Source organism: Trichoplax adhaerens, genomic scaffold (assembly GCF_000150275.1).
Source record: "Trichoplax adhaerens TRIADscaffold_4 genomic scaffold, whole genome shotgun sequence".
Taxonomy (NCBI): Eukaryota; Metazoa; Placozoa; class Uniplacotomia; order Trichoplacea; family Trichoplacidae; genus Trichoplax; species Trichoplax adhaerens.
In genome coordinates this window covers 1,194,534-1,219,477 of record NW_002060946.1, presented here as the reverse complement: position 1 = coordinate 1,219,477, position 24,944 = coordinate 1,194,534, and the positions used below count along the sequence as shown (strand labels likewise).

Sequence of the window (24,944 nt, the reverse complement as noted above, 5' to 3'; positions counted from 1 at the left end):
GACAACAGGATAAATTGACACCCTATCTAAAGTTTCAAAATACTTTAACTACAGTACATCAGTAACCAGTTTGAATTTAAGATGTGTAAGCGCCTAGACGTTACTGTTGGTCTGAGATATTGTGACGATTACACCACTATATTAGCTATGGTATCTAATAATATCTATTTTATCAGATTTCTTATGTGAAAGATCGTTTTCTGCTTGGAAACTTTAATCCTGATATGTGGAGCGAAAAGCACGATGACGTTGTGGAACGATTTTTAGATGATCCCAACACACCTTTACTAATTGGATACATTGATGCTAAACATGGCCTCTGTTTGTCCCATTCAATATCTACTCATCAGGTGTGTAATACCTTTCCATTACCTATAAATACTTCTCACCAAGCGAAATGGATATGAATTTATTTCCATTAGGTTGATGAAATGACATACTTCATTCGATCATCCAAAGTTACCCTAACGCAGCACAATATCAACTCTATGCTACAATATGGAACCGTTAGGGCAAATTCAATACAAAGCCTGCTGAGACTAATGTCAAGTATATATACTCCACTCTTCCTACGAAATGCTACATGGCCTGACAGTATCCTTTTATTCTTAAGTATTTTATCAATATCTAGACAACAGTACGTCTTAGTTAGACGTTAGTATGGGAATCGATAGATACGAAAAATTGGATAGAATAGCCTTAACACAACATCTCAACAGGTATCAAGAATGACTTTTCCTCGCAGACACACAAATTTATGGCTAGTTTGACGGATACAGCTCACAGGATGGATGGCCACACCGTATTATATGTACCTGATGAGGGGTTAAACATCGATGCCGAAGCTGCTGTCAAGAATAAAGAATTAGTCCAGCGTTTAGAAGGTCACATAAGAAAATTACTAGAGCAAATCTTATCTATATTATGACATTCACTTTTTACCCATGTTTAATATATCTAAGCAAATTCATTATTTATTATTAACGACAGCCTCTATGATCCACTGGACTCGTCAAATAAAGGAAGTTCTAAGCAATCAAGATGCGGTTGAAACTGATGAAAATTCTGGGCCATTGGAAGAAATCCAATTTTGGCGAAGTCGATGTTTAGATTTATCCGGTCTTAGTGAGCAGTTAGATAGGCCAGGTGTTAAGAGAATTCGAGATATATTAGAGCATGCTAAATCCTCCTATGTATCTCCTTTTATAAGACTATCAAAGTTAATCCAGGTAATGACAGGAATTACTCGATTAATCGTTCAAAATAAAAAAATCAACCACCCTATGCTATTCATATTATATTACCACAATATTAGGATGGTTCGGCTCAAGCACAAAGTAATCTGAAATTTTTATCAACCTTAAAAGAACCTTGCTTAACCCTATCAGAATCTCTTCCGTCGGAAATTAGTTCTCAGTTGCCACGTATTCTGAACATCATACGGATGATTTGGATCAATTCTGAGTATTATAACTCTCGTGAACGATTAACTGGCTTACTTAGAAAAGTAAGATTTGTTCATATTCTAATTATGATAAAATTAATAAATTTTAAAAATTCATTATACTCTACTTAGACGAATCTAATACGTGTAGTAGTTATAAGTAATTAACAACATTGCTCAACAGTTGTAACAGTTTCGTTCTGTAGTCGTATTATATTATTAAAAATAGCAACCACGAACCTTTCATGACTAGCCTAAAAAAGAAATCTAATAAATCCATTAATTTTATAAGCAGTCAAGCTCAAATATGCAGTATATAGAACTAAACAATAATAACGTTACATAAAAGAGTCAATATATTGATACTATATGTACACTTTTTAAAACTAATTATTTATAGGTTAGCAATGAAATTATTAAGCGCTGTAGCTATACAATATCGCTGGATGACATCTTTAATGGTTTAATTGTTCAAACTACGTCGGCATTAAATGAAAGTATAAGTTGCTGTGAATCATGGAAAGAAACATACAATAAGGTTATTTTGCATCTTTATTCATCTTAATAGGCTTAAAACTAGATTAGATATCACTCATTTATCATTTACCTGCTTATAAAGAGATGTTACAACTAGAATAATTCTTACGTAATCGATTAGATAAGTAAGGTCCATAACCATCTTAGCGAACAAAAATGGGTATTAGATCGAACAAGTATTTTTGCACAAGTTGATGCATTTATTCAACGTTGTAGAGATTTACTAGAGGTAACTTTTTATATCTTACCATTATCATTTTTATATTTCGCCTATAAATAGTATCGCAACCTTATCTAATCAAATCTTAATTGCCTTAATAGGTTTGTGAATGTCAAGTCCATTTTGCAAGATGTCATGACGGCAACAAAATTCAAATGCCACAATTTCACGGTTTGCGTGGACCTGACATTACAAGAAGTTTGTTGGAAATCGAAGCTACATTTAATAAAAATTTACAAATCTTACGCAATGTAAAGAAAACCATCTTGGATGTTAAGGTTAGCTTGATGCTAGATCACATCTATTACTACTCTACAGTCATAATCTATTAAATGTAACCATACACATTAAATTGTATTGGTAGGCTTCCTCGTGGCATGATGATTACAATAGGTAAGTCAATATCGCATTATTTGTCTACGCCATCATAAAAATTACATATAACAACATTAACAATTTATTCTCAATTTAACTAACGTACTTCCGAATACAACAACCCATTATAGAACTCGGTCTCACTTTTGTGAATTTAATAACTCTTTTAACACTTAAATGGACATGAATTATTCTATCTAATAGATTTAAAACTGGCATAAAAGATTTAGAAGTTATGATGCAAAATGTGATAACATCAGCTTTTGAAACGATTACAACTGTTGAAGAAGGTGTTGAGTTACTTGATTTCTTCCGCCATTTATCATCACGAGAGGTTAGATATACAACAAATTAAGTAATGAGCGCAGTTCACTGTATCCTGTGATATTTATTTATGACTCTTTTTGATTATATTTTGTATAGGCTATAAGGCGTACCATTGATAAAAAGACTGTGGAAGTCTATGGACTATTTAATGAGGAATTAAACTTAGTCAAGAAGGAATTTAACACTAAGACTCCAGCAGTATCTCCTTTCGAACCACGTTATGCTGGTTCAGCACAGTGGGCAAGAGCTCTAAAAAAGAGAATAGATTATCCAATGGAGGTAAGTTTACAGAACATTACATGAAAGAAATTATCATCGTCTTGATGGACCAATCTTAAAAACAATTCTAGATATAAAACTACTGTATAAACGTATACTACGGTCTTTATAATTCCATCGTTATTGGTCACATTAGATCTTAGAGAAAGCATTCTTCCTGCCCCAAATTGGCACTGGCGACGAAATAAGGGCTCAATATCAACAATTAGGCCAAGTTTGTTAACAAATATGATGACTGATAAATGATACTTTATTAAATTATAATTAGAACTAAATTTAATTCGTAATACTAAAATGTTACCGCACATATGATTATGATCATCGTAGGCATTAGACGAATATGTTCGTAAAATGTTCAATGAGTGGACAAGTACAGTGGACAGAGTAAGTATTGATCTAGCAATTCACTAGATGCTAATTAGGTTGATCCTATTTCATCATTATTAAACTGTAATACCATTATGTGATTAGGAATTAATGAAATTACTGGAAGTACCTCTAATGCATAGAAGTGCTGAATACCCAGCTATGCTTGATTTAAATTTTGACAAGTAAGTCACCACAATAGTATTCACTTAGAGTTAAACATTGTTAAATTTGGACAAGAGTCATACTGATAACTAAGTTATACGCCTTATTCAAGTTAATAGTGTTGATTAAATAAAAGAATAGATACCAAATTTAATATTTATGACATCTGTTTTTAATTCGGTAGAACTCTATTGAAACTATTCTCAGAAATTCACTACTGGGAGAGATTAATGTTTGAAATACCGCATTATGCTACTGAAGTCTATCAAAAGCGAGAAGACTTACGTGTACTACGCGAAAACGTGTTATTAGTTATTCGCGATTACAACGGGTAAATTGAAATATTATACCATGATTCTCACTTGAATAACATAGTAAATTATAATCTGGATTGCTACTTTATTCAATTTCAGAATCATACTATCGTTAAGTAACGAAGAGCGCGGCTTATTTAAAGAAAGAATCCGCTACTTAGATAAGAAAATCCAACCAGGTCTTACAAAGTTAACTTGGGCAACTAAAGGCATATCCGATTTCTTTATCGGTGAATGTCGATTACACGCCAGCAAGGTTATTTGCATACCAATATTTGCTCTATGAAAATATGCTTAATTACACATACAATAATTTATGTAATTTATACTTTCATGCTAGATGGAAATGCTTGTACACTTGCATTAGATCGCCGTTTCAATTAACTATCATTGATATTTATTTGTATTTTATTTAGATACAAGCTATCGTTAGTGACTACAAAAATGCTAATGCTTCGATATCAGATCAATGTAAGCGTATTAGTGAATTGCTATTAGTCCGAGTGGATAAAAAGAGAGTATACGACGATTTGGATTTCGATGAAGATCAGGTAATTTAAAAATAAGAAAATAGTCTACATTAATAAATTCTGTATCATAAGTATTTTTCTGTAATTAGGCTCAGCATAGACTAATTGTAGAAAGAAAATTAAGGCAAATTCATCATGGCATCGTCGAGAAAATGGAACAAGTATATGAAGTTTTTAAAGGGGACGGTACTGATGTAAGTAATAGTTCTTTCGGTGTTTCATCCAATACGTTACTTTATAGTGATAGCTATAAAATACTTTTATTACTTAAGGTACAATCTTCCTGGAGAAGTTATACTGCAAAAATGGACCGTATGGTCGAGGAGGCTTGTAGGTTAAACGTTAAATGGTCACTACAAGAATTATCGCGTGTTATCAATGGCGATGGTAAAAGTTCACCTAATCCGCTATTCCGTGTAAAAGTTACACTAATTGGCGACAAGATTGAGTTTTCACCCTCACTTAAAAAATTAGCGCTTATGGTTAAAGATATAACCGAGCAGTTAATTGTGTGTATGAAATGTATCAAACGCTTGCCAGATTTACTAACACCTGAAAAATCTGATAAAGAAGCAATCTATGCTATTATTTCACGTGATGATGAAATTCGAAAGATACAAAGCGCTATTTTAGCTGGATTGGATACTAATGAAACCCATGTACAAAACTACTTAGCCAAATGGGATAATTACAGAGATATATGGGAAGTTAATAAAGAAGCCTTCATTCGCCGCTATCAAAATCTTAATCCACCAGTATCTTCATTTGATGCTGATATCGCTAGATATACAGAAGTTGCGAATAATGTTTCTAAAGAGGAAACAGTGTTGAATATCCAATTTGTTATGTTAGATTGTTCACCACTAAAGGCTGCTCTTCATCATCATTGCAGTTTATGGCAAAATAAATTCACAACATTGCTTAGTGAGATGGCGACAACACGTTTGAAAGAATTAAACGAATTCTTATCAACCAATTCTGAAAATTTAAGGACTCCACCTCAATCACTATCACATCTAAGTAACAGTTTAGCGCTTTTAGAACAGTTGCAGCTAGATTTGCCTAAAATTGAATCGAAGTTTCCTCCATTACACGAACAGTTTGCCGTGTTAGAAAAGTACGAAGTAGAAGTTCCTGCTGATGTACGTATCAGAAGATAGTTATAATTAAGACTAATAGACATTAAATAAATTTAATGATTCATGATCTTCCTAAAACGAAATATACAGGTTCAGAAGATGCTCAATGATCTTAATGGCGAATGGGTTTCCTTCCAACAATGCTTAATGGATTCTGATATCATGCTTAAAAAGCATAAGGTATCTAAGCTTAGAAATTACATATCTAATGTGAAATAAGACTTAAAGCTATTCAATTAATTGCATTTACTTAAAGAATTATTACATAAACTGTTTCTTATTTCAATAAAAGTAATACTATATATGGTTAACACTGTATTAATGTGGCATTTATATAGGAAAAATTCAAAGCTGGTTTACTACACTCTTCTGATGAGTTTAAGAGAAGTATTTTGAACTTAAGGGACGAATTCAATAACAAGGGACCATTCTTAAGCACTGTAGTTATTGAGACGGTAAATTTCATAGCTTTTATCAATATGCACGTATAAATGATATTCTTCTGCAGTCAATAAGTCTCTCTAAAAATTTCATTCTTAAATCCTACAGGCTTTAGAGATTCTTAGTAAATTCCATGATCAGCTATTAGCTCTTAAAGAACAAGAATCCATGATAAAGCATGGTTTAAGTATCTTTAAGATTGAGCACCCACCATCCAAAGAACTTGCAAATCTAGAAAAGGTAAGGCAGGACATTCTATATGTCCACATATAACATAACTTATATAGGCAAAGCCAATAAAATATTACCAATTCATCTCTTATACCAATCGTAATTCTTAATCTCAAAGTCACCACGAAGGCAATCGATTAAACTTTCCTTGCTTCATTTTTAAGGATGTCGATCAACTAGAACAAATTTGGACTCATACTAAAGAATGGGAAGAATTATGGTCCAATTGGAAAAACGAAATTTTCATGGAATTGGTCACCGAATCAATGGAATATACATCTCAATCTTTGTTGAAAAAGGTCAACAAACTATGCCGTGAATTAAAAGACAAAAATTGGGAGATTTGCGATACAATACGTGGTCGAATTGATCAATTTAAGCGAACACTTCCTTTAATACTTGATTTGAAAAATCCAGCTATGAGAGATCGTCATTGGTTTCAGCTTAAGAATGAAATGCAAAGACCTTTTGATCAAACTAGCAAAGAATTTACTTTAGAAAAAATGATTGATTTGGGTTTTGATCAGTTTTCTGATATTATTAGTGAAATTTCGGCTGCTGCATCTAAAGAATTATCTATCGAATTAGCATTGCAAGATATCTCTAGTACTTGGAAAGCGATGACTTTAGATATCGCTAGACATAAAGATCGTAATTATTTTAAATTGCGTGCAACTGACGATTTATTCCAGCAATTAGAAGATAATCAAGTCACTTTATCATCAGTAAAAGCATCACGATATGTACGAGCATTTGAAAAAGAAGTTGATAAATGGGAAAGAACTCTATCACATATCTTAGAAGTGGTCGAACTTATTTTAACAGTTCAGCGTCAATGGATGTATTTAGAGAATATATTCTTAGGTGAAGATATCCGAAAGCAATTACCAAAAGAATCAGCGGAATTCGATATTGTTAATTCCAACTGGAAGAGTATCATGGATCGACTTCATAAGCAAAATAATGCATTAGAAGGAACTCATCATACAGGCATGTTAGAAACATTATTCGACATGAATGTTAAACTAGAAGAAATCCAAAAATCGTTGGATATGTTTTTAGAAACCAAAAGACAAGTATTTCCACGATTTTATTTCTTGTCGAATGACGATTTACTTGAAATACTTGGCCAATCGAAGAATCCAGATGCAGTCCAACCTCATTTAAAAAAATGCTTTGATAATATCTACTCACTAAAACTAAATAAAGCTAATTTATCACGCTCAGAAGCATTAGGTATGACATCGGCTGATGGCGAATCAATCGAATATATCCAACCAGTTATATTAGAAGGACCAGTTGAATCATGGTTATGCGATATTGAAAGTGCTATGAGAATGAATTTAAGAGATTATCTGAAACGATGTCGTAATGAATTAAAGAAAAATTTAAATAAGCGTGAAAAATGGGTTCGTGAATGGGCTGGCCAATTGGTTATTGTGGCTAGTCAAATGCAATGGACTGCCGATGTGACTAAAGCATTGAATTCTGTTAAAGATAGTGGTGAGAAGAAAGCTTTAAAAAGCTTAAAAAAGAAGCAGATATCGATGTTGAATAAATTCTCTGAAATGATTCGAGGTAATCTGTCAAAAATTCAACGTAGTAAATTAGTAGCTTTAGTCACGATTGAAGTTCATGCCCGTGATGTTATTGAGAAATTGATTAAAACTGGCTGCAATGATATTACTTCATTCGAATGGCTAAGCCAATTGCGAGTCTACTGGGAGAAAGAACTTGATGATTGTGCTGTACGCCAAACCAACACACTCTTTCAATATGGTTATGAGTATCTAGGTAATTCTGGACGATTAGTTATTACGCCATTAACAGATCGTTGTTACATTACACTAACTACCGCGCTCCATCTTCACCGTGGTGGCAGCCCTAAAGGACCTGCTGGCACGGGTAAAACAGAGACGACAAAAGATTTAGGAAAAGCATTGGGAAATTATGTTATTGTTGTTAACTGTTCAGAAGGATTAGATTATAAATCTATGGGTAGAATGTATAGCGGTTTGGCACAAACGGGTGCTTGGGGCTGTTTCGATGAATTTAATCGTATCAATGTCGAAGTATTATCTGTAGTTGCTCAACAAATCTTATCCATATTAACGGCACTATCACATGGTGCGCAACGATTTGTATTTGAAGGTCGTGAAATTAGTTTAGTTGGTTCATGCGGTATCTTTATCACTATGAATCCTGGCTATGCTGGCCGAACTGAATTACCCGACAATTTAAAGAGTATGTTTAGACCCATTGCTATGGTAGTACCAGATTCAGCTCAAATTGCTGAAATCATCTTATTTGCTGAAGGCTTTTCGAATACCAAAGTCTTAGCTAAAAAAGTCCATACGCTCTATTCGTTAGCTGTGCAACAATTATCTAAACAAGATCATTATGATTTCGGTCTACGTGCACTTGTATCAGTATTAAAATATGCTGGTAGAAAGAAACGAGAATTTACAGATATGCTCGATGAAGAAGTTCTCTTATTAGCCATGAAAGATATGAATATCGCTAAATTAAAATCAAGTGATGCACCGCTATTTAACGGTATCATATCCGATCTATTCCCTGGTATCGAAGCGCCAACCACCGAATATGGTCAATTACGTACAGTGGTGGAAGAAGAACTTAAATCATCTAATTTACAACCGCATGAGAAATTAATCATGAAAGTACTGCAACTATATGAAACTAAAAATTCACGCCATGCCGTCATGGTAATAGGTCAAACTGAATCAGGTAAAACTGTCGTTTGGAAGACATTACAAGCTGCAATGACACGAATGAAAAAAGTCCATAATGACCCTAATTATCAAGTTGTTAAAGAATACCCTATTAATCCTAAATCACTATCTTTGGGTGAATTGTATGGCGAATTTGATTTATCAACAAATGAATGGACAGATGGTGTTTTATCCAGTGTTATGCGTCAAACATGTTCTGATGAGAAATTAGATGAGAAATGGCTCGTCTTTGATGGCCCTGTCGATACATTATGGATCGAATCGATGAATTCTGTTATGGACGACAATAAAGTTTTAACTTTAATTAACGGTGAGCGTATATCATTACCTGAACAGGTATCATTATTATTCGAAGTGGATAGTTTAGCAGCTGCTTCGCCAGCAACAATTAGTCGTTGTGGTATGGTCTATACAGATTATCGAGATATCGGCTGGCAACCTTATGTAACATCATGGCTACAAAAACGAGAAGATCGCAATTCAGTTGAACAATTACAGCGATTATTTGACAAATACGTTCAAAAAGTATTAGACTATAAGCAAGCACATTGCACTGAGCTTGTTCCGACTACTGAATTGAATAATATTAAATCGTTATGTCGATTATTTGATGCATTAGCAACAGCTGAAAATGGTGTCCAACCCAATGATGATTACTATACTAAAATGATCGAGTTATGGTTTCTATTTGCTCTCATTTGGTCGATCTGTGCATCAGTCGATGAACATAGTCGTAAAAAAATGGATAATTATTTACGTGAAATTGAAGGCCAATTTCCCAGCAAAGATACCATCTATGAATATTTTGTCGATGCTAAGCAGAAAACATGGGTACTATGGGAGTCGAAATTACACACTAGCTGGAAATATAGTCCTAATTTACCTTTCTATAAGATTATTGTACCCACTGTGGATGCATTACGTTATGATTTCTTGGTCCAATCACTTTTACTATCGCAAACACCAACACTTTTAGTCGGCCCAGTAGGAACAGGGAAAACATCCGTTGCACAAGGAGTCATTTCAAGAGCTGACCCACAGCAATATGGCAAATTAATTATCAACATGTCAGCTCAGACATCATCCAATAATGTCCAGGATATTATCGAAAGTCGTGTTGAAAAGCGCACCAAAGGTGTTTATGTACCTGTTGGTGGGAAAAAATTATTAACCTTTATGGACGACTTTAATATATCATCCAAAGATACCTATGGCTCACAGCCACCACTAGAATTAATTCGTCAATGGCTCGATTACGGTTTCTGGTATGATCGTTCTAAACAAGCTGTTAAATATATCAAAGATATGTATTTACTAGCCGCAATGGGCCCACCTGGTGGTGGTAGAACTGTTATATCAGGTCGATTACAAAGCCGATTTAACCTTATTAATATGACATTCCCACAAGAAAGTCAAATCAAGCGCATCTACGGTACGATGATCAATCAAAAATTACAAGATTTTGAAGAAGATATTAAACCATTAGGTGATATCATGACTCAAGCAACGATTGATATCTATAATTCAATTGTATCTAAAATGTTGCCAACGCCGACTAAAATACATTATCTTTTTAACTTGAGAGATATATCTAAGGTATTCCAGGGTTTATTGCGTTCCCATCGTGATTTCCATGATACCAAGCATAGTATTATTCGGCTATGGATACATGAATGCTTTAGAGTGTTTTCTGATCGTTTAGTCGATGAAAAAGATCGTGAAGAATTTCAGCAATTAATCTCCGAAAAATTAGGCTCACTATTTGATTTACCATTTCATAACATCTGCCCCAATCGACAAGTACCTATTTTCGGCGATTTCATGAAGGAAAATCAAATCTATGAAGATATGACTGATTTCGCTAATTTAAAGCAATGCTTAGAAAATCAACTTGAAGATCATAATATGGAACCAGGCGCGATTGCTATGGATTTAGTCTTATTTCGTGATGCAGTCGAGCATGTTTGTCGCATTATTCGTGTTATTCGCCAACCGCGTGGCAATATGTTATTATTAGGTATAGGTGGTAGTGGTCGACGAAGTTTAACTCGGCTAGTATCTTATATCTTAAATTATCAAGTATTCCAAGTTGAAGTCACAAGGCATTATCGATCGGCCGATTTCCGTGAAGATATCCGAAAATTATATCGAACAACTGGAGTGGAAAATAAACCAACAGTTTTCCTATTTGCCGATACTCAAGTTCTTCAAGAATCATTCCTGGAAGATATCAACAATATCTTAAGTAGCGGTGAAGTTCCTAATTTATACAAACAAGATGAATTCGAGGAAGTCCGCCAGAGTTTATTAAAAGCCGCTAAAACTGATGGCATTCCAGATACTACAGACAGCCTATTCGCTTACTTAATTGAACGAGTGCGTAGTAACTTAAGAATTGTACTATGCATGAGTCCAGTTGGTGAGACCTTCCGAAATCGAATTCGTATGTTTCCAGCATTTGTTAACTGCACTACCATCGATTGGTTTGGAGAATGGCCAGAAGAAGCATTGCAAGAAGTGGCTGAAAAATATCTCCAAACAGTTGATGTGGGCGATCTTGAAGAAATGAAGCCTAAGATTGCTCAAACATTCGTTACTATTCATAGTTCAGTGGTTAAAATGTCGGAAAAGATGTGGTTAGAAATGAAACGTCGTAATTATGTTACACCGACTAATTATTTAGAATTAGTAGCAGGTTATAAAAGTCTACTGCATGAGAAAAAGAAAGAGTTAGGGAATGAAGCAAATAAATTACGCAATGGTTTGGAGAAAATTGATGAAACGAGAACAAAGGTTGAAACCATGTCCATCGAGTTGGAAAGAACCAAGAATAAAGTAGCTCAATTTCAGAAGCAATGTGAAGAATATTTAGTGATCATTGTACAGCAAAAACGTGAGACAGATGAGCATCAAAAAACAGTCGCTGCACGGAGTGAGAAAATCGAAGAAGAAGAACAACGATGTCGTCAATTAGCAGAGACTGCACAACATGATCTTGATGAAGCGTTGCCAGCGTTGGAAGAAGCAGTTAAAGCGTTAGAAGCATTGAATAAGAAAGATATTACTGAAATTCGTTCTTACGGGCGTCCACCACCTCTAGTGGAAAAAGTTATGGAAGCAGTTATGATATTGTTAGGCGCTGAACCAACATGGGCCGAAGCAAAACGACAACTTGGGGAAACTAACTTTATTAAGACATTAGTTAATTTTGATAAAGATCATATGACTGATCGTGTGTTGAAAAAAGTAACTGGCTATTGCTCTCAATCGGATTTCCAACCTGATATTATCGGTCGTGTATCATTAGCAGCTAAATCGTTATGTATGTGGGTGCGTGCTACTGAATTATATGGACGCATCTATCGTATTGTTGAGCCTAAGAAACAACGTTTAAATCATGCCCGTGCTCAATTACACGAAAAAGAAAGATCCTTAGCTGCAGCTAAAAGTAAATTGAAAGAAATTACCGATCAAATGGAAAAATTAAAGCGTGAATACGATGAGAAATTAGCGCAAAAGGACGATTTACGTAAAACTGCTGAATTAAACGAATTACGTTTAGATCGTGCTGGTAGATTGGTTGCTGGTCTATCAGGTGAAAAATTGCGATGGGAAAATAGTGTTACTGAATTGCAATCTAATATTGCCTATCTGCCTGGTGATTGCTTAGTAGCAGCAGCATTTTTATCTTATGTTGGATCGTTTTTGTCGGGTTATCGTGAAGAATTAGTTAATGGTATATGGCTGCCGCAAATCTACAAATTGCATGTACCATGTAATCCAGAGTTAAATTTCGCTAATTTTATGGCTAAGCCAACAACAGTACGCGATTGGAATATACAAGGTTTACCTAATGATTCGTTCTCAACTGAAAATGGTATCATAGTAGCTCGCGGCAATCGTTGGCCATTAATGATTGATCCGCAAGGACAAGCATTGAAATGGATTAAAAATATGGAAGGGAATAAGTTGAGTATCATCGATTTACAGCAAACCGATTACATACGAGTTCTAGAGAATTCAATTCAATTTGGTACTCCGGTTCTATTACATAATGTCCAGGAAAAACTAGATCCATCATTGTCGCCTATCTTAAATAAAGCTATTATACGTAAAGGTGGCCAGTACTTTATTCGCTTAGCCGATAAAGAAATTGATTATAATCCAGAATTTAAATTTTACATCACAACAAAATTAAGTAATCCTCATTACTCACCGGAGATTTCCACTAAGACAACTATTGTCAACTTTGCTGTTAAAGAACAAGGTCTACAAGCGCAACTACTTGGTATTGTTGTGCGAAAGGAACGACCAGACCTTGAAGAGCAAAAAGATAAATTGGTCATGAGTATTGCTGCTGGTAAGAAAAAATTAGTTGAATTAGAGGATGAAATATTGAAATTATTAAATACAGCTGAAGGCTCACTGTTGGATGATGAACAGTTGGTTAATACATTGCAAACATCTAAGACCACATCACAAGAAGTATCTGAGCAATTACAAATTAGCGAACAAACTGAAATTAAAATTGATACAGCTCGTGAAGGTTATCGTCCATGTGCTCAACGTGCTTCCATTCTATTCTTCGTCATTAATGATATGGGCCGAATTGATCCAATGTATCAATTTTCATTAGATTCCTACATTGAACTATTTAATGGATCCATTGATAAGAGTTCACGTAGTTCAAAATTAGAAGAAAGAATTCAATCGTTAAATGATTATCACACCTATGCCGTTTATCGCTATACCTGTCGGGCATTATTCGAACGACATAAAATGCTTTTCTCATTCCAGATGTGCGCTAAAATTTTAGAAGCTGCTGGTAAACTCAATATGGAAGAGTATAATTTCTTCTTACGTGGAGGTACCGTAATCGATCGTGAAAATCAAATGGAGAATCCATGCAAATGGTTATCAGAAGCAGCATGGGATCATATTACTGAATTAGATAAGTTAACCAACTTCCATGGCTTAGTAACATCATTTGAGCAATATGCAAGAGATTGGCATGTTTGGTTTACAAGTTCCGAGCCTGAAAATGCTTTGCTACCTGGAGAGTGGGATAACGCATGCAATGAATTGCAAAAAATGCTGATTGTAAGATCACTACGACCTGATCGTGTTGCTTTTACTGTTGGATCATTTATTATTAACAATCTTGGCTCACGATTTGTTGAACCACCTGTACTCGATATGAATTCAGTATTAGATGATTCAAGTCCTAAAACACCACTTATATTTGTTCTCTCTTCTGGTGTCGATCCATCTGGTGCATTACTTCAATTAGCAGATAAGCATAACATGAATAAAAGATATAATTCGCTATCATTAGGTCAAGGCCAATCACCTATAGCATCACGAATGATTCGTGAAGGTATTATGGAAGGCCATTGGGTATTCTTAGCCAATTGTCATTTATCATTAAGTTGGATGCCTCAATTAGATAAAATAGTTGAGCAATTACAGGTTAAAAATCCTCATCCCGATTTTCGCTTATGGCTAAGTAGCAGTCCACATCCAGAATTTCCAATATCAATTTTGCAATCGGGTATTAAAATGACTACTGAACCACCTAAAGGATTAAAAGCCAATATGAAACGTCTCTATCAATCGATCACCTATGAACAATTTAATAATTGCCGCAAACCGGAAAAATTCAAGAAACTGTTATTTGGTTTATGCTTTTTCCATAGTATTCTACTGGAAAGGAAGAAATTCTTAATGTTGGGCTGGAATGTTATTTATGGATTCAATGATTCTGATTTTGAAGTATCAAACGATTTGTTATCATTATACTTGGATGAATATGATGAGACACCATGGGATGCATTAAAATACTTGATTGCTGGAGTTAATTATGGAGGACATGTTACTGACGATTGGGATAGACGTTTATTACATACCTATATCAACGACATCTTTTGCGACGCTGCCGCTCAAAATCCATTTTATAAGTTAGTCTTAGCTACGTAAATGATATTATCATTCTCTATAGAAAATATCTTATTTTGTACCAGCTATCATGAATTATATGTACACAATTAATTGTTAATACTTATCTATCAATGTCTTCTTTCTCAGGTTATCAACAATGGCCACATACTATATTCCCAAAGACGGACCATTGCAATCTTATCTGGTTCGTAACCTAAAATTCTATGTATTTTATGATATTGAGTATTAAGAAAAATTCGATTTCAATCAACAAATTTATATTTATCAACTCTTAACGTAGGATTATATTAACTTATTGCCAAATGTGGATCATCCAGAAGCTTTTGGTCAACATCCAAATGCTGATATTGCAAGTCAAATCATCGAAACTAGGTAATAAAGAAAATATTGTTGTAATATTTTAGATATTAATCCACGTCCAATTATAGGAAATGATGATTTTAGGTAAACACGTTATCCTCAATTCCGTTAAATTTAACCAAATTTTTACAATTAACTTTCCTTAGGATGCTATTTGATACTTTGCTGTCACTGAAGCCACAAGTTTCGGTTGCCCAAGGAGAGAGTCGAGAAGATAGGGTATATCTTGAAGCAATTTATACGATAATCTCATGAAATAAGTCGTAATAAGAATAAAATTTCTGATATGAGATTGATAATATCCAGGTCCAAGAACTAGCAGCTGATGTGTTGAAACGTATACCGGAAGACCTCGACCGAGAAAGCGCAGAAACTATTCTAATATCTGATCCTTCACCAATCAATGTTGTACTAGTCCAAGAGGTAGATTAAAAGATCCTATTTTGTACTAGATACAATAGTGATCAATAAATTCTAGTATTACCGTTGACGGTTTTAATTTCCATTTCTGAATTAGGTTGCACGCTATAATAGCTTACTACAAACTATAAGGACATCTCTACAAGACTTGGCTAAAGGGATTAAGGGTTTAGTTGTTATGTCAGCTGCATTAGAGGAAATATTTTCATGCATATTTGATGGAAGAGTTCCGCCATTATGGAATAAGGTACTGCAGCTTCTTAAAAACTAGCAAAAGTCATAAAATTGTTATTAAAGCTGAAATGTAACAATGTTTTACAGACCTATGCATCACAGAAACCTTTAGCTGCTTGGACGAGAGATCTCGTGATTCGAGTAGAGCAATTTAGTAAATGGGCAATTACTGCTCATCCACCAACCTTGTTTTGGCTTTCTGGTTTTACATTTCCAACCAGTTTCTTAACTGCTGTACTACAAACCTCGGCACGCCAGAATAATGTAAGAAGGCAATTTGCGAGCAAATGATCACGTCATGTACTAAAATCAGTCCAATATTCAATCTTTCATAGGTCTCAATCGATTCTTTATCGTGGGAATTCCCGGTTTCTACAGTTGATGATTCTAATATAATGCAAGCACCCAAGGTAAGTCATTGTAGGTGCTATGGCACGATACCTTCTAGCATAATTGTGACTGATATAAACATTTAATAATCTACCATAAATTAATTTATATTGTGTAGGATGGTGTATGGATACGTGGATTATACTTGGAAGGTGCTGGTTGGGACGTTAAAAATTCCTGCTTAATTGAAGCAGATCCAATGGAATTAGTATGTCCAGTTCCGGCTATTCACTTTAAGCCAGTTGAAAACAAAAGAAAATCAAATAAAGGTATCATTGCTTCTATATGATTTTTATTACATTGTTAAAGTTCTTACTCCCTACTTAACGATTTTATTTAAGCGCACAGCCAAAGACTAAATAATCTGTCCTTGTTGTTTCTATCAGGAATGTATGCTTGTCCTTGCTACTACTACCCAAATCGTTCAGGTTCCGGAGGTAGACCTTCATTTGTTGTCTCCGTTGATATTAAGGTGGGATCAGTTACTGCAGACCATTGGATCAAGCGTGGAACGGCTCTTCTTATGAGTTTAGACTATTAGAATTCTTAACTGACCTCAAATAGCTTTTATAAAACTATAGTAAAAAATAGTACATAAGTGGTTGCTGTTTGATATCAAGAAAATGCTAACCTATACTCCTTTAGTCTACATTTATCTCATATTAAAACAGCAATTTCTCGATTTTAATTTTATTTTATGCGACAAAACGCATCTATAGAGTTAATATTAACTGTTACAGTTGATAAATAGCCTGATATTCAATTATTAATGCCAATATTGAGCCATTTTTTTAATCAATGTAGGTATTCCATACCTCTAAAGAAATATCATACACTGTATATTTATTGTAATATCGTAGCCAGCATTTTGTATATTTATTTGGTCTTAACCTTTTTATTTTGAAATAGTTTAAAAATCAATAAATTTGTACCTATATATCAGATCATGTACGTCTCTTTAATATGGTACCATTATAATACGGCTTTCAAGGGCATGACAGATACTAGATACGTTAATGGAGCGGTACATTTATGCATGCAAGATATTTCTCACAAACTTTATGTCTTTTAACCCAAGTTGAGTAATACAAAATAGGTTTGTATTCCTTACATGTAAAGAATGATGATCTCTTACTAAGGTGAGATGATTAAAAAACTGGTAAATAAGAGATTTCTATAGACTTGAATTAAGTCAAATTCCTTTCAAATATTAGCTTTAGTAGCAGTTCTAATTGTATATGGAATGTAAAGAGCTCTAGCAAATATAGATCAGATTAGTAAGATAACTATTATAGTAATACGCATTTTATATAAAGCAATATTCGCACATTAGCTCTCCTATTCACAAGCAATGCATGAATATTACTATGATGATAGCCAATTGCTGCTAATAATTACAGCAACAGCTTTTGAGCATAGATATATGAATTCAAATTTAATCACAGGTAGAACCATCTACTGCATTTCCAAAATTAACTTAAATTTCTCAGTAATAAGAAGCTAGTTTTAACTCAAAAGTTATCTCTTATGGCTAAAGCTTAGCCATGCTAAACTCTACATTAGATTTCTAAATTTTTGACAAGCTTCGCTCTAGTAGTGGCAATATTTGATTAGGTTACCGAAGATATTCGATGGAAATCGAACTACTATAGAAATTAGTGTAGTAATTAACCCGCTACTAGGTATAAATGTTAACGTTAGCTTACGTTTCTGATAGCTCATACGCATTTATGTTACAGATAGCACATGATATTAAGATAGTCCAGCTACTCTTAGCTGCTATGCAGGCAGCCTATAACATAATGTCCACATTAGATGTATTACTGTGACAGTGTTATATACTGTATTAGAGTAGAAATATCTACATATACTTAAATTAATAGTTATGTTATGACTCATGAAGTATTGAGGGAGAGTATATAAATGCGGTATATCGTGTAATAAAGTTAATTCTTAAACTTAGTGTTTAACGTGAAATATGAGGCGTCTAAGTCTTTGTGTTGTCTGCTAGTAGAGCAAAAGTGTTCTTGATAGTGCAGATATCGTTCTTTGATACGTGGTTCAAGGAATTGACTTATTGATCGTACATTACGTTATCTTGTTCCAAAGGTGCTTTGTGACAATTAATAAAAGCTACCATAGTAGTAATAACTTAATCGATGATTTAGATACGAAAGTATATGTGACTGATTGTTTCTACTTAGAAGGTTCCACTAATTATTTTAAATAAAACAGTATTTATCAAAATCGAACTAAAATGTAATCTATTATTCGATAATCTATGATGAAATATCTCGGTACCGGATTATTTTCGATACTAACTATCACTGCGGTATATTGCATCAAATGTATTAAAATAAAATAAATTCTGCGTCATCGCTTTCTTATGATTACTGTTATTCAGTGTTGGGAGACATGATAGTTTTAAAATTGAATATCCAAGCTTTATAATTTGTCTTTCTTTGAATACTAACAATTAGCGTAATTTTTCATAACAAATGGTTATTAACAGAATTAAATTTTATTCGCTTAATAATAATTATATCTATTTAATAGAGTAGTTGATAAATATATGCTTGAATTGATCATTAGGCAACAGTGTAGATATCAACTTAATTAGCTTATTATTCCTAGTATCAGAAATCGTTTAGAAGAAAAGAATTAATGCAGTCAATATACCAATCTATATACGAGTAAATTGGCCGTTAGGTAACAATGTCAATATCAGCTTAATTAGTTTACAAATCCTAATGTCAGAAGTCATTTGGAAGAAAAGAATTAATACAGTCAATATACCAATCTATATACGCATAAATTGGCCGTTAGGCAACAATCTAGATATCTGCTTAATTAAATCATTATTCCTAGTGTCAGAAGCCATTTGAAAGGAAATTATGAATACAGTTAATATACTAATCTATTTAATATTGATATCCATTAATTTAGACTGACAACTAGAGCATAGTATAAATGCTTGCCTGATTGACTTGCAAATATAATCTCTATAACTAGTATGCCTTTATTCAATCTAATCTGGTTCAATGGCTACCTAGACCACAGGACTGATTTAGTATTGAATAAATCAATTAAATTATATCATTCTGTAATTGAAGTTAAATTTAATATGAAAGATGTATTAGTCAGGCTGGATCTTAAATTCTTGCAGTGTGTTTCACACCACTGAAAATAAAATGTCAATATCGACGCTTGCGTTTAATAATAATACTTTAAATTACTATGCAGTACTGCTAGTCTTAACTTACAGAATCTTTAAATCGCTGCCTGGATTTGACATGGTTGGTATGATAAATTAATATTTTCATTTACAAAGAATATTGTGCAGGTGTATAAAGCAAATCTCTATTCTTGGATATCTTTAAAATAAGTTTAATCCTTTAGAAATTTTTAAAATTAAAAAAATAAAAGAAAATTACTCTTAGAGCTATTCTAATTAATGTCGACAATAGCTTCAACTAGTCTAATAAATTTCTCCTTACTCTAGGTTGAAGAATATTAATTATTGATCACTAGGCAATCAGACATATGGTTGCCTAAAGTAGCGGTAAATAATACTGTAAAGTTGCTATTGACGTTAAAGCAAGTGATAGATGATATATGACGTCAGACTGATGCTAATGGAAGGAAGTTTAAATTACCTAATTGCACTAACATAAGCTGAAAAATTTATTACAATCATACCTACGCAAGTCATTTCTAAGTTGCTTATTGGTTTTAAAAACTGCAAGAGCCACCCTCTTGTCAAAGTAAGATCATGCTAATCTCCACTTTGCCGTACAGAAGCCATCTTAACTGAATAATTTCACCTAAATTTTAAATAATTGCCTTCATCATACAGCGGTATCGAAATTTTTTCGAGACTAAAGTTAGCCATTTTATTACTGCCATCTATTATTAAACAATTTCATCCTTGGAAAGATGAAGTGTGAAATTGGAAAATTAAAGAGCCAGTTTTTACTAATTTGTACCGTGATGTTCTTATTATCCGTTCCAACTAATTGCCAGAAATCATTACTCGACGTATATACGCAAAAACCAACTGTTAATGCTCTCAGCTTGAGCGAATCTGGTGATGCTGTCATTGCTGGTCTCTTTCCAGCTCATAATAGTTATGATACAAATAGTCGAGAATGCAAAGACATTGATGAATATGGCCTCCATTTAGTAACAGCTATGGTGTTCGCTATTATCAATGTCAATAACGATCCCAAACTTTTACCAGAGATTACATTGGGTTATGATATACGTGATACTTGTTACAATAGCTTGCAAACTTCTAGACAAACAATGGAGTTGTTACTGCATTTATTGCCCTTTGCAGAGGGCACATACGATGGATATTACTGTTACAATATTGCATTACATGACTTTGGAATGACTGAATCATTTTATTCACCTTTTCTCGGAGTTATTGGTCCAACAATGACTAATGCTGCAAAAGCTACCGCAAGCATGTTAGGTAAATGTAAATATTTAAGTTCTAGAGATTAACAGAAAAGATCTACAGTTGTAGGCTTTAATATGGGATGCTATTTTCATGACCTGTTTCATGACTTCATTTTAATACTTGCTTTAGTCAGCTCAAGCTCCTTAGTTGTAAAAGACTGATAGTGCTTACTGTAAGTTCCATACACGATCTATATGACGAAATTTACTCAATTCTCTAAAAATAATCCAGCAAGGAAAATAATTATTTCGTTCAAATTTAACTGATATTGATAATACCTACTTAATGCAAGATTGGCTAAAGTAGAGGATTAGACTAAGCAATTAGATTTGATTGGAATTTATGACAAGGTTACAGAAAAAAATTTACATAAAATATTATTTCTAGTAAAGTTACACTAGTAACTTATTGTGACCCTTTATCGGCCAGTTTATAGTTGGTATAAGTAATGTATGGACAAATAAATTATCTAAAATCATTAATTTCCTCATGTATAATATATCGCAAATGCTCGACTTTGACGACAACATTTATCGCCCAAGATTTCTCTTGAGTATAAATCTTAAGCACGAGGCAATAGATTGCATTAATGTTAGATAATCTACTGCCATTTACAACAATTTAGTATGAAATTACTGGACATCATCGATTTACTTTTAAAAAATGCATTTACCTGTTTATGATTGTATACGTTTCTAAATTATGCAAAGAATCAGATATGAATTGCTTGCTTTATAATTATTTATCGTTTGCAAGACCCATTGCAAGAACTAGGGCGCTAACATTTCTTAATCATAAACTCTCGTCATAAATCTGCCCATAAGTATCCTATTGATTTGCCATTTTTCTATTTACAACAGCTGCAGTTCTGTATTCACATAATTCTACGTAAAGATTTATTTTAATTTTAATTCTTAATATCTTCACTAATACAACTTTCAACTCAAATTAGAATGACATCATTTTGCTTGATAGTGTTAATAGCTTACGGTAAAATAGAAAAGGTCAAGTACTGTAAAAGAAGGTTGATATTCTCCAATGCAAATCTATACCAGAGGTCAGGCTTTAATTGACTTATCAAGATACTTTAGGTTAAATGCTATTTCTAGACCAAAATACTTAAGATTTATGAATCAACTATAGCAATACCATCCATCGTTATGGATACTGAATGCGATTGAGAGATACGTTGTATTCAAAACTTTTCTATCTCCAAAGTCTTAGACAAGCTGAGATGAATAAGTAGTACCGTAACTGCCATATACCAGTAATATTATACGCTATAAATAGCATACAAAAGCTATCATAAGTAATAATACAGTATGAATATCTTCTAACCATATTGGATAGCATATGGATTATAGCTTATGTAATAAACTGGCTCGTAAATTTCTTCACAATTGATAAATGCGAATGATTGAGAGTAAAACAGAGTTTTTTATAAGTTCTTATTGAAAAAATTTCTATAGTTGCAAATTGCAATTTTAAGAACAATTACCATGATAATTTAGCTATTTCCAGCTTATTTGTAGCATATTTACAATTTAACGACCATAATACAGTAAGAATTATTGAATTATATCAATTATAGCATACTTGACCTAGTAGAAGATTGATTTTTAAAGGCTATTACAGTTTTCTACGCAACTGAAAATTTGTGCACCTTTTGTACCACTTCAACATAGTTGTACTTTGTTGTAGCTAACTTTAAAAATAGTCAACACTACCGGCCATGGTATTTACAATCTGTGTAACAACACCGACATTATTACAGTTTATGACTAATTCTGGATAGCACTGATAGCTAGATACAGTTTTAAATCTATTGAAATGAATTTCATGATGTAATAATAATTTTACAAATTTATCACATTACCGTACTATGTTTTTCACAAGTAAAATAAAAGGGAGAATAGCTCAAGGCTATTGCGTTTGTACACGTTTTATATCCTAACTATCATCTAGTATTAGAGCTTTACAGTATATCGGTAAAGATCTACGGTACTTAATTTCAGGAATTTAGAACAGTTTGGAAGCTGTTGTGAGAGTCTACTTTACATTCCAAGTATAACTCCATTTAAATACACTGTATACAGAATCTAAATTGATGCCGTAAGACTCTTTCATTTTCATTCTGAACTAATTGTGCAACGGATAGCACCCTGAAAATAGATATTTTAAAATAGTAAGCATCTGTTTTAAAACTATCAAGACCAAGAATGGAGCCATAATTCTAACTTTGTCTTTCTGCATTAACATGCAGTAGATCAACTGAAATTTTGATTGCTAATGAATATAATTTAAACTACAAACCTATTCTTTCCATATACGTATCAAACTCAGTAATTGCCAATATGAACTCACTTATCATTTCAGCTGGAAATTTTAAAGTGGCCTGTCACGGACTACTTCCTGACAATTTTACTAGTCTAACGTAAATCACTTACTTTGAGTTGCTTCTACAAATTACTACCCTAATCTGTTGAAAGATCTAATATGAATTAAGTACTGCTACTATAACGCCTAAGAACTACCCCTTCTAAAAGGCTCACAATCAGTAGACACGCTGTACTATAATCTGCAAAATAGCTTTATACTATATCACTAAAATACTGTGAGCAACAATGCTTTCTTAAATTCTATAATTTAGGCAACGTAGTACCGTAACAGGCCCCAAATGAAGTTCTGAAATTTATAAATAATGGATTCATTATGTTTAATTAATTTTTAATTCAAATTACTAACAGTATCGGTATAATGGTAGGTAGAAAGATTATTGAAAATTATCGCTGTATCAGAACGGCACCTTTAGCGAAGACTATTATAATAAGATAATTTTATATATTTCTAGGCAATTTTGACGTTATTGATGTTAGTCCAAGCGCAATAGCATTCTCAGAAGCAGAAGATCTCTTATTCAACTTATATTCAACCCAACCTGCATTTCAACACCATCTTTTATTCATTTCTTATATCATTAAATACTTTTCAATGACTCGAATATGCTTGATAGCTATTGAACCACAGGAAATAAACTATAAAACGGAGGTATTAAGGACAAATTTACAAAATTCTGGTGTATGTATTGCTCAAGAATTTACAATCAGTGGTGACCATATTGATCTACAAATAGTTAATACAGTGCAAAAACTCAAAATCAATGACAATATTCAAGTTATTGTCCTGCTTAGTCCTGCAGTACAAGGAATTGCTTTTATGAGAGAAGCTGAGAAACAAAATTTAACTGGGAGAACTTGGATTGGCTCTGGCGAGTGGGTTCATTCGCTCGATCTTTACCAGATCAACAAGGAAGTGATTGGTGGTTTACTAGCAGTATCGACAGAATCGTCTCAAGTAGGTGTCTATGATCATTACTTTGAAAGTTACATAAGTGGTAAAATGCCTAATCCACACTTAGATGCTCTATGGGAAAAATTATATGGTTGTATACCAAGTCAGGAAGAATGCTCTGGCCATTTGGGTCACTACGCGGAAACGGGTGGTATCAATTCAACTTGCACCGTTTATCAACGTGACTTTTATCAAAATGCACTTTATGTATTAGATGCAGTTTACGCAATGGCTCATGCACTCCATCGCACATTAAATTGCACGGAAGAAAGTTGCAATCTAATCGAAACATACAATCATACACTTTATAAAGAAAATTTCAAGCATATTCGTTTCACTAATTTAGCAGACCAACAAGTAAAATTTACCCATAATGAAGTATTGCATCGAATTATCTTGGAAAATTTACAATATGATGATGGTTGTCTTCATTACGTCAAAGTGGCTATGTGGAATCCAAACTTAGAGGAAACTGAAATAATGGATTACGACTTTCGCTGGCGCAATGGCCAGAGTATAACTATACCACAAGAAGTTTATGAAACATCATGTGCTGTAGGCGAACGAAAGCATAGCTTAGATCGGCAATCTTGTTATTATGTCTGCTTAAAGTGTGGCCCTGGCTTAGTTTCTAATGGTTCTACA

The 24,944-nt window shown here is 33.5% G+C and overlaps 1 protein-coding gene across 1 annotated transcript; it reads left to right on the top strand.

The window, feature by feature from the left end:
* Positions 1-224: 224 nt before the first annotated feature.
* Positions 225-17,024, top strand: TRIADDRAFT_23475 (uncharacterized protein; the record flags this gene model as incomplete). The annotated part of the gene is made up of 30 exons (XM_002111792.1): positions 225-350; positions 423-594; positions 720-884; positions 991-1,229; positions 1,316-1,507; positions 2,303-2,479; positions 2,566-2,594; positions 2,781-2,910; positions 3,000-3,182; positions 3,319-3,396; positions 3,510-3,566; positions 3,654-3,733; positions 3,898-4,044; positions 4,127-4,283; positions 4,444-4,578; positions 4,647-4,751; positions 4,830-5,699; positions 5,787-5,876; positions 6,035-6,151; positions 6,246-6,377; positions 6,533-15,078; positions 15,206-15,263; positions 15,360-15,451; positions 15,586-15,658; positions 15,746-15,862; positions 15,957-16,106; positions 16,181-16,357; positions 16,429-16,503; positions 16,602-16,752; positions 16,870-17,024. 30 exons carry the CDS (start codon positions 225-227, stop codon positions 17,022-17,024), a joined length of 12,975 nt encoding a protein of 4,324 aa, XP_002111828.1.
* Between the last annotated feature and the right edge of the window lie 7,920 nt (positions 17,025-24,944).